Here is an 11,779-nt window from a genome sequence, read left to right as displayed (position 1 = left end):
AACAGTGTTCAACTGGAGCTTGTTACCCTAGTCAGCATTCCTGGTGCTGGCTAGGCTTGGCGTTGAGAGGTGGCGTGGCAGTGGAGGTACACTGCTGCACCACAGGGTCTTTCACATCTCTGTCTTTATTGTTAGTCATAGTCATAACAAGATAATTGAGTGTTGCACAAACTAATTTGCTTATCACTTTCCACCTCAGACGTTTAGCACTTCCCTCAATAAAAGGGGCCTGCAGAAGGTAGAGGTGTTTCAGAAACGTCAAGACTCTCTGCTGTCAACTCTCCTTCCTCCTGCCTTATTGACAGACAGGGAATTCAGTGCTTGATTGCTCTGTGCAGTCTTCATCATGTGGCTATTGATATTCTTAGCCTGGTTGGTGATATGGGCTGGTGGGACGTACTGGTATCTTTTCGGCAAGCCAAGCCCTTTCTCTCTGGAGTCAGTGAGGCCTCCAGGACCCCGGGAGTTTGACCAGAGGAAGAGGGACAAAGTGATCAAACAAGGTAAGGTAAAGCTCTGGGTTGATTATTTGATTATGGCTCTGTGATTGTGGTAGCATTCTAATCCATCTCCGAGCGATAGAAGATATATCATTTATGTACAATCATATAGGAGCAAAGACAAGGAATGCCCCAATGAAAATGAAATGTAGATACCTTACGTTTATGACCGTTAGAAGAAGATGGGTATTGTATGACAACCTCTGTACACTTTTGAATTTCACTTTTCACCTCATTTTATGATAACATGTACCGCCATTTTCAGATAAGGATTGAGAGTGTAGAGAGAGGTATAGACAGAGAGAGATACTGTATACTGCAAATGGCCTGGTTGAATGAGTATGTTATCTCAATGACCTACTAAATGTCATAATACATCTGATTGTAAAAGAGCATTTTAACTTAGCAACATTATTAACTTGAATTTGGTTTTCTGTCCAGGTTTCAGAGTTGACAAAGTGCCCCAGAACCTGGATGCCATAGTGATTGGTAGTGGCATTGGGGGCCTGACGGTGGCGGCCACGTTGGCCAAAGTGGGGAAGAAGGTCCTGGTCCTGGAACAGCATGACCAGTCAGGAGGCTGCTGTCACACCTATGTAGAGAAAGGATTCGAATTTGATGTTGGTAAAACAGAGGTCTTATTTATTTTTATTTATTAAGGATCCTCAAGGCAGCAGCTACTCTTTCTGGGGTCCAGCAACATTATGGCAGTTATATACAATTTAAAATATTACATGACATTACATTTCATAACACTTTTCACAAACATTAAGTGTGTTCCCTCAGGCCACTACTCTACTATCACATATCTACAATACAAAATCCATGTATACATGTGTGTAGAGTGCGTGTCTTATCATGTGTATGTGTGTCTGTGCCTGTGTGTGTGTGTCTCTTCACAGTCCCAGCTGTTCCATAAGGTGTATTATTATCTGTTCTTAAAAAATCTGATGTGGAATAGAGTTCCATGTAGCCATGGCCCTATGTAGTACTGTACGCCTCCCATAGTCTGTTCTTGACTTGGGGATTGTGACGAGACCTTTGGTGGGATGTCTTGTGTGGTATGCATGCGTGTCCGAGCTGTGAGCTAGTAGTTTAAACAGACACGTCGGTGCATTCAGCATGTCAACACAGACTTCTCCCAATCTTAACTACTGTTGTATCGACATGTTTTGACCGTGACATTTTACAATCCAGGGTTACTCCAAGCAGTTTAGTCACCTCAACTTGCTCAATTTCCACATTATTTATTACAAGATTTAGTTGAGGTTTAGGGTTTAGTGAATGATTTGTCCCAAATACAATGCTTTTAGTTTTTGAAATATTTAGGACTAACTTATTCCTTGCCACCCATTCTGAAACTAACTGCAGCTCTTTGTTAAGTGTCACTGTAGTAGCTGAAATGTATAGTGTTGAGTCATCCGCATACATAGACACACTGGCTTTACTCAAAGCCAGTGGCATGTCATTACTAAAGATTGAAAAAAGTAAGGGGCCTAGACAGCTGCCCTTGATTATGTTGGCGAGGCTTCCATTAAATAACACCCTCTGTGTTCTGTTAGACAGGTAACTCTTTATCCACAATATAGCAGGGGGTGTAAAGCCATAACACATACGTTTTTCCATCAGCAGACTATGATCGATAATGTCAAAAGCTGCACCGAAGTTGAACAAAACAGCTCCCACAATCTTTTTATCATCAATTTCTCTCAGCCAATCATCAGTCATTTGTGTAAGTGCCGTGCTTGTTGAATGTCCTTCCCTATAAGCGTGCTGAAAGTCTACAGTAAAATAACATTGTATCTGGTCAAACACAATTTTTTCCAAAACTTTACAAAGGGTGGGTAACAGGCTGATTAGTCGGCTATTTGAGCCAGTAAAGGGGGCTTTACTATTCTTGGGTAGCGGAATTACTTTTGCTTCCCTCCAGGCCTGAGTGCACACACTTTCTAGTAGGCTTAGATTGACGATATGGCAAATAGGAGTGGCAATATCGTCCACTATTATCCTCAGTAATTTTCCATCCAAGTCGTCAGACACCGGTGGCTTGTTATTGTTGATAGATACCAATACTTGTTTCACCTCTTCCACACTCACTTTACAGAATTCAAAATTACAATGCTTGTCTTTCATAATTTGATCAGTTATACTCGGATGTGAAGTGTAAGCGTTTGTTGCTGGCATGTCATGCCTAAGTTTGCTAATCTTGCCTATTGAAGAAATGGTTAAAGGTATTGGCAATATCTGTGGGTTTTGTGATGAATGAGCTATCTGACTCAATGAATGATGGAGCTGAGTTTGCCTTTTTGCCCAAAATTTCATTTAAGATGCTCCAAAATATAGTATAGTTTCTTCTTCCTTTAATTCAGTTTAGTCACATGATTTCTCAATTTGCAGTATGTTTGCCAATCAGTTGTGCAGGCAGACTTATTTGCCATTCCTTTTGCCTCATCCCTCTCAACCAAACAATTTTTCAATTCCTCATCAATCCATGGGGATTTAACAGTTTTTACAGTCATTTTCTTAATGGGTGCATGCTTATTAGTAACTAGAATAAGCAGTTTCATAAATGTGTCAAGTGCTGTGTCTGGTTGCTCCTCATTGCAAACCACAGACCAACAAGTATTCTTTACATCAACAACATAGGAATCCCTACAAAACGTATTGTATGACCTCTTATACACTATATTAGGCCCAGCCTTTGGAACTTTGGTTTTCCTGGATATGGCTACTATATTGTGATCACTACATCCAATGGATTTGGATACTGCTTTAAAGCACATTTCTGCAGCATTAGTAAAGATGTGATCAATACATGTTGATGATTTCATTCCTGTGCTGTTTGTAACTACCCTGGTAGGTTGACTGATAACCTGAACCAGGTTGCAGGCACTGGTTACAGTTTGAAGCTTTCTCTTGAGTGGGCAGCTTGATGAAAGCCAGTCAATATTTAAATCACCCAGAAAATATACCTCTCTGTTAATATCACATACATTATCAAGCATTTCACACATATTATCCAGATACTGACTGTTAACACTTGGTGGTCTGTAGCAACACTGGGCTTTAGGTGGGGCAGATGAACCTGTAGTCATTTTACTTCAACAGTGTTTAACATGAGATCCTCTCTATGCTTTACAGGAAGGTGGTTCTGAATATAAACAGCAACACCTCCAACATTGGCATTTCTGTATTTTCTGTAGATGTTATAACCATGTATTGCTACCACTGTATCATCAAAGGTATTATCTAAGTGAGTTTCAGAGATTGTCAGAATATGAATGTCATCTGTTACAAGCAAATTATTGATTTCATGAACCTTGCTTCTTAAGCTACATATGTTGACGTGGGCTATTTTTAGCACTTTTCTGGGATGCTTGATTGTTTTCATTGCTTTACTGGGAAGCTTAGCAGAGGTAGACATGATCATGTTATTTATGTTAGTGCAGGGTGAGCTGCACACAGTGGACTTCCTACTAGGGCACACCGCCTCAGTGCTGAAAGTATATCTCTTGTTCATAGGCACCTGATTACTGCATACAATAGCTGTAGGATCAGCAGAGGCATTCAGGGCAGTTAGAGGGACATAAATTAGGTTACTTACATTTTGTCTACCAACGCCCATGGGATAATGTACATTTGCTGAATCATTATGACAACTCAGTGACACAATGGTAGGGATTAACTGAGCTGGGCTACGGTCATTGTTGTGGGATTCTTACACTGATAACTTGTATTTAATAGACCACATGTCATAGAAAGTTTACTATGACTTATTCCAAGTATTCAATGTATCATGCATTACTTTGGAGTGAACACATTTGAAATTAGCACAAATGCCATCTAAATGTAATTAATTCACAAACAAGAAGCTGTGTTGAGAAGAAGGGCCTGCTTGTTTCTCTAAAGGTTAGGGTAGTACATTATCCTCATGCATAGTCAATGGTTTCTCATTAGATGGGCAAGTGGCAAAGTCAAAATTGGCTATATCATAAAAATGTACATTGGTCTTAATTTAAGGTTAGGGTTAGGCACATGCTTGCTTAGCAATGTGGTTAAGGTAAGGTTTAAAATCTTTAAGAAGATGAATTGTAGAAATTGGCGGGTTTATGTTTTTGCCAGTCAATGGCTTTGTGACCTGATGTAACATCTTATTGAAGCATGATTTGTCCCCATTGTCCCATCCAGGTCTCCACTACATCGGCCAGCTCCATGAGAACAGTCTGCTGCGTATTGCGTTCGACCAGATCACCGAGGGCCAGTTGGAGTTTGTGGAGCTGGACCAGCACTTTGACACCATCCAGATTGGTGAGGGAGAGGACAAACGCGAGTACACCATCTTCGCTGGCAAGACAGAGATGGAGGCTCACCTGAAGAATCAGTTTCCAGACGACGTCACTGCCATTGAAACTTTTTTCAATATCATGAAGGTACTTTATTTTTTTCAGCTCAGGGCTTTGTTGGTAATGAGAACACTGAAGTGATCAAATGAGTATCAACAGTATTGTAGTCACCTCAACCCATCACCTAGCAACCTTATCAAGAGATTTGGATCTCTTTGTGTAACAGCTGAGGTGTTTGGTTGACAGTTCCAAGGTCATAGGTTCAAGCCCTGGTTGGGACTACCCTCTGACTTCACTAAAGTATAATAACTGGTGTTTTTACCTCAAATGTCCTTTTATATCATGCCAGGTGTCAGCCAAGAAGACCCACTACCTGGCCTCTCTGAAGCTGATCCCCCAGTGGCTGGCTCTGTTCTTGCTGAAGTCCAGGATCACCAACCTCTGCTCCTCCATCTTTACCCTCTCTGGGACTGGAGCTACAGACCTGGTGAGCACCTTGACCACCAACAAGGACCTTCACATCATCTTCAGCTACCTATTCTACGGTACGTGGTCTTAACATTCTAGATTCTATTGTATTGTATTCTATACTAAACTATACTATTCTATTCCATTCCATTATATTATTTCAGTATTATTCTATATATTCAGTATTATATATGTATACACAGTACCAGTCAAAAGTTTGGACACACCTACTCATTCAAGTGTTTTTCTTAATTTTTTACTATTTTTGTACATTGTAGAATAATAGTGAAGACATCAAAACTATGAAATAACACATATGGAATCATGTAGTAACCAAAAAGTAGCCACACTTTGCCTTGATGACAGCTTTGCACACACTTGGCATTCTCTCAACCAGCTTCATGAGGAATGCTTTTCCAACAGTCTTGAAGGAGTTCTCACATATGCTGAGCACTTGTTGGCTGCTTTTCCTTCACTCTCCGGTCCAACTCATCCCAAACCATCTCAATTGGGTTGAGGTCGGGTGATTGTGGAGGCCAGGTCATCTGATGCAGCATTCCATCACTCTCCTTGGTCAAATAGCCTTTACACAGCCTGGAGGTGTGTTTTGGGTCATTGTCCTGTTGAAAAACAAATGATAGTCCCACTAAGCGCAAACCAGATGGGATGGCGTATCGCTGCAGAATGCTGTGGTAGCCATGCTGGTTAAGTGCGCTTTGAATTCTAAATAAATCACAGACAGTGTCATAAGCAAAGCATCCCCACACCATAACACCTCTTCCTCCGTGCTTCATGGTGGGAACCACACATGCGGAGATCATCCGTTCACCTACTCTGCGTCTCACAAAGACACTGCGGTCAGAACCAGAAATCTCAAATTTGGACTCATCAGACCAATGGTCTGATTTCCACCGGTCTAATGTCCATTGCTCGTGTTTCTTGGCCCAAGCAAGTCTCTTCTTCTTATTGGTGTCCTTTAGTAGTGGTTTCTTTGCAGCAATTTGACCATGAAGGCCTGATTCACGCAGTCTCCTCTGAACAGTTGATGTTGAGATGTGTCTGTTACTTGAACTCTGTGAAGCATTTATTTGGGCTGCAATCTGAGGTTCAGTTGACTCTAATGAACTTATCCTCTGCAGCAGAGGTAACGCTGGGTCTTCCTTTCCTGTGGCGGTCCTTCGGAGAGCCTGTTTCATCATAGCGCTTGATGGTTTTTGCGACTGCACTTGAAGAAACTTTCAAAATTCTTGAAATGTTCTGGATTGACTGACCTTCATGTCTTAAAGTAATGATGGACTGTCGTTTCTCTTTGCTTATTTGAGCTGTTCTTGCCATAATATGGACTTGGTCTTTTACCAAATAGGGCTATCTTCTGTATACCACCCCTACTTTGTCACAACATAACTGATTGGCTCAAACGCATTACGAAGGAAAGAAATTCCACAAATAAACTTTTAACTAGGCACACCTGTTAATTGAAATCCATTCCAGGTGACTACCTCATGAAGCTGGTTGAGAGAATGCCAAGAGTGTGCAAAGCTGTCATCAAGGCAAAGGGTGGCTACTTTGAAGAATCTAAACTCTAAAATATATTTTGATTTGTTTAACACTTTTTGGTTACTACATGATTCCATATGTGTTATTTCATAGTTTTGATGTTTTCACTATTATTCTACAATGTAGAAAATAGTAAAAATAAAGAAAAACCCTTGAATGAGTAGGTGTGTCCAAACTTTTGACTGGTACTGTATATTTTTTGTGTGTGTGTTTTACACCCTTTTTCTCCCCAATTTCAATCTTGTCTCATTGCTGCAACTCCCCAACAGGCTCGGGAGGCAAAGTTTGAGTCATGCGTCCTCCGAAACATGACCCAGCAAACCGCGCTTCTTAACACCCGCCCGCTTAACCCGGAAGCCAGCCGCACCAATGTGTCAGAAGAAACACAGTTCAACTGATGACCGAGGTCAGCCTGCAGTCGCTCGGCCCGCCACAAGGAGTCGCTAGAGCGCGATAAACCAAGTAAAGCCCCTCCGGCCAAACCCTCCCCTAACCCGGACGATGCTGGGCCAATTTTGCGCCGCCCTATGGGACTCCCAATCACGGCCGGTTGTGATACAGCCTGGGATCGAACCCGGGTCTGTAGTGACACCTCTAGCACTGCGATGTAGTGCCTTAGACCGCTGTGCCACTCGGGAGGCCCTCAGTATTATATTCTATGCTCGGAAAGAGCCTAAGACAAACTGAGCCACAACTGGACTATGGCAACCAGGGAATATCTGCCATAATTCATGAAATAGAACTGAGGTAGCTAATCGTTTCTTTTCTGTTTTTTTCCCCTCAGGTGTTCCCCCCAAGGACTCCAGTGTTGTTATCAATGCTCTTTTGTTGCACCACTACAAGAGAGGAGCGTACTACCCTAAAGGAGGAGCCAGTGAGATCTCCTACCACATCATCCCTGTCATCCAGAAGTCTGGAGGCAACGTCCTGGTCAGAGCACCTGTCACTCAGATCCTGGTCAACAAGGACGGGGCTGCATATGGTGAGAATCCAGATATCGTCCATATCCGTTTCACGATGGACAAGTTTTAATACTCACCACTGCACCCTGTATCAAAAGGTTGGCTGGTCCTCATTGAAGTCCCGTAGATAACTTAATTACTTCCTTTTGGTTTACAAAGCTCTACTACACAAGCTTCCAACTTACCTTCATTGCTAAAGTATAAAAGAATGAGCTACCAAACTCGCTCGCAGGGTTGGTTAACTCTTGAGGTCCCTCTGGTCTTTTAGTGCCCCCCACCTGCAAAATTCCTTGCATCTTGATTCCCTGGTGCCGCTAGGGCAGTTTAGGACTCTGGTGTTAAATGAATTAATTGAGGATTGCAGTTGTTTTGATTGATTGTAATGGTTTAGTTCCTGAAATTGTAGTATTGTAATTGTACCTTTGTAGTTTCTTTTTTCTTGTTTTATTTGGAATGGTCATTTTCTTGATTGTGAATATGTTTGTACTCAGGGCGCCATTGTGAATGAGACTCTGGTCTCAATTGGGCTTCCCTAAATAAATAAAAGTCCAAAAATATATTTTTTTAACAAATGCTGACAATCCCGATATGGTCCATATCCATTTCACAATGGACAAACAGAGTCCTATTGTATTGATTCAGTCCCTGAAACATAGGACAGATGTGAAAACTCTATAATAACAGCCCAAAGACAAATTACATGCACAGTCCACACAGTCTCCCCTTGTGTGCTAGGAGAGTAAGTGTCCCATCGCTTATTTCCGAATGCAAGAATTATGAGGACTTAAAGAAACTTGTCCTATTTCTAATAATTAAATATATTTCCATGATGAGATCATGTTGATATTTCAAAGGCATACAATGTCTTTCTGAGTCTGCTCCTGTTTGTTTCCATTGCCAGGTGTAAAGGTGAACAAGGGACAGGAGGAGGTGGAGGTACATGCTCCTGTGATCATCTCCAACTGCGGTCTGTTCACCACCTTCCAGAAACTACTGCCCCCTGAGATCCAGACCAAGCCAGGTGAGTCACACTGACAAACTAACAGCATGTAGGATTTCAATCAATTGATTGATTGATCAGTCAATATGTGTTGCCTTATGATGTTCTATCTTACTACTGTAAAGTATTGCTATGGGTTGATGGTAAAACACTTTTATTCCTAACAGACATCCAGGAACGTTTGGACATGATGAAACACGGCAGAGGATCATTATTGGTCTTCTCTGGCTTTGATGGAACCCAAGAGGAGCTGGGTATTGTCTCCACCAACTTCTGGCTCTACAAAAATAATGATATGGATGGCTCGTAAGTACCAGGCACCGAATCCTCTTTCAACATTGAAATGAGATGATATCGCCATCTGTACTCAGAAGGTGGCGCTGCTGCATAAACAATAAGTACAAGCAGTTACTATGGCATCACTACATAGCCTACAGTTGTATATGGAGATTAGTTTAATTGATGCATCATCACTCCAGCATTTTTCAGATGTTTACAGCCTTGTTGTTTTGTGTAGGATGGAAGGGTTCTTTGCCATGAGTAAAGAGGACGCACCTGATAACATCCCTATGATGTTCATCACCTTCCCCTCTGCCAAAGATCCTACAGCCAAGACGAGACACCCAGGTAGGATACTGTACCAATGAATATCAAAGATAATGTAGTCAAAGGGCGTGTACTTCTTTGTGCCACAACTACGCTGCAGACGTGTCGGCTGTTTACCATGTTACATTTCCAGGGAAATCATGCATGACGATATTGACCATGGTGAAATACGAGTGGTTTGAGGAATGGACAGAAACCTCAGTAAGAAAAAGGGGAGATGACTACACCAACTACAAAATGAAATTCGCAAACAATCTCTTTGACTGGGCATGCACCCTATTCCCCAAGCTGAGGGAAAAGGTATGAACAATTTTTTTCAATTAACATACAAGAGTGTATATTGTGTCTCTCTCTGTGTCTGTCTGTGTTTGGGGCTTTTTAGTGGTTAATCCATGTTAATTGATAACGTCTCTATGCTCTGTCTGTTTCCAGTTGGTGTTCCAGGACGTTGCGACCCCCCTGACTAACATGCACTACCTGGGAGCCCAGCGTGGGGCTATGTACTCTGCTGAGCACAACCTGGACCGCTTCCATGCTGAGGCTGTGGCCAGGAACCGCTGCTCCACCCCTGTCAAAAACCTCTTCATCTCAGGTAACACTCCTGGAACTTCTCCTCTAATGCTTCTCTTAAAGATTAAATCATTTATAAAGGGAGACGAAATGTGCATTAGCCGTAAAGTCTATTTTGTATGAGCTATATAGTCACATTTTGTGAAGACTATTTACAGTTACAAACTCTTGTTAGATTTTTTTTTGAATGTACTGGGCAGCAGGTAGCCTAGTGGTTAAGAGCGTTGGGCCAGTAACTGAAAGGTCGCTGGTTTGAATCCCCAAGCTGACTAGGTGAAAAAAAATCTGTTGATGTGCCCTTGAGCAAGGCACTGAACCCCAATTGCTCCTGTAAGCCGTTCTTAATAAGAGCATCTGGTAAATGCACTGTATGTGAGGGAGCTTGCATGTCTTCAGGCCATCTTTGCCTTATATGGTGTGTGTGGTTGTACCTTTTCCAGGGCAGGATGTGTTCAGCTGTGGGATAGCAGGAGCGTTGCACGGGGGTCTCCTGTGTGCCTCCACGGTCCTGGGCCACATCGTCTACATCGACCTCCTCTTCCTCAAGAAGAAGCTGAAGAAGCAGAAATCCAGAAAGATGGCCAGGCTGGTTAAGAAGCTCGAGTGAGGAGACTGCACTCTATTTCTATGCTCCGGAGTGAAGTTTCCCCTATAAGTACAGATCTAGGATCAACTTCCCCTCCCCCCAATCCTAACCTAAACAATAAGTTGGGACAATTTAAAACTGACCCAAGATCAGTGTCTATGGCCAGCTTCATCCTACACACTACTTCTACAGTAAGGTAGCCTATGCAGGGTCGAAGAAGAAGAAGAAACCACTAACATCCGTTTTTCAGGGACACAATATCTTCAACATAAAAACGTATGTAGGGACCACAGGAGGTTGGTGGCACCTTAATTGGGGAGGATGGGCTCGTGGTAATGGCTGGAGGGGAATAGGTGGAATGGTATCAAATACAACAAACACATGGTTTCCATGTGTTCGATGCCATCCCATTCGCTCTATTCCAGCCATTATTGTGAGCCGTCCTCCGCTCAGCAGCCTCCACTGGTAGGGACTCCGCTCAAGCGTTTCTTTTACACCTGCTACATTAGGTTAACAGTAAGGCTGCTCTCTCCTTCCCCGCAGGACTAAGTCTGAACTGCAGGATTCATTCTTGAATATGTACAGAATGCACCACTTACACCGTGTCAAAGTTTTAAATGTTTTAATGTGAATCATTTAATATTGTATTATTGTAAACATGTAACATGGTCAGACCAGGTGCCAGGATAAAGTGACTAAGGGGACAGTTGAAGTCAGCTATCGGGCACAACTTGTGGGGGTCTTGCATTGGAATTATATTGAATTCTGCTTATATCAGGTTATACCACAATAAACATAAAGTTCAAAGCTGACACTCTGAGATCATTGAGTGCTTTTGAAGTGACAGGTTGGCGCGAAATCTGTAGCCTATCTCAGCTGTGGTGTATCTACACAATGGACAGCACCCTAACACACTAAAGCAAGGCCGTTTTATTAATTAATATAGACTACAAGATATATAGGGTAATTCACCTATTACAAACAGCCTATGTGAATGCAGCCTTACACACCGCTGTCTTACAAAAATAATGCTAACTAAATGCTGAAAGTAGTAGCTTAGTTATTTTTGCTTGCAAACTAAAAAACTGAATAGCAGTTTGGCTTAGAATACTGCGAATGTGAACAATTGAATGACAACAGAACAAAACAGCGGTACCAAGTAGTAGGCCTAGTAAACAAAATATCAG

The 11,779-nt window shown here is 42.1% G+C and overlaps 1 protein-coding gene across 1 annotated transcript; it reads left to right on the top strand.

Annotated features, from left to right (window-relative positions):
• Positions 1–346: 346 nt before the first annotated feature.
• Positions 347–11,403, top strand: LOC311100410 (inactive all-trans-retinol 13,14-reductase; the record flags this gene model as incomplete). Its single annotated transcript, XM_084141310.1, has 11 exons — positions 347–503; positions 942–1,124; positions 4,689–4,930; positions 5,193–5,388; positions 7,653–7,850; positions 8,732–8,851; positions 8,998–9,136; positions 9,348–9,457; positions 9,570–9,736; positions 9,869–10,028; positions 10,447–11,403. 11 exons carry the CDS (start codon positions 347–349, stop codon positions 10,611–10,613), a joined length of 1,839 nt encoding a protein of 612 aa, XP_083997436.1. The 3' UTR covers positions 10,614–11,403.
• Between the last annotated feature and the right edge of the window lie 376 nt (positions 11,404–11,779).

Source organism: Coregonus lavaretus (assembly GCF_964263955.1).
Source record: "Coregonus lavaretus genome assembly, chromosome: 25".
Lineage (NCBI taxonomy): Eukaryota > Metazoa > Chordata > Actinopteri > Salmoniformes > Salmonidae > Coregonus > Coregonus lavaretus.
Note: the sequence above shows the minus strand (reverse complement) of the source record. Positions and strands in the feature narration are given on the sequence as shown.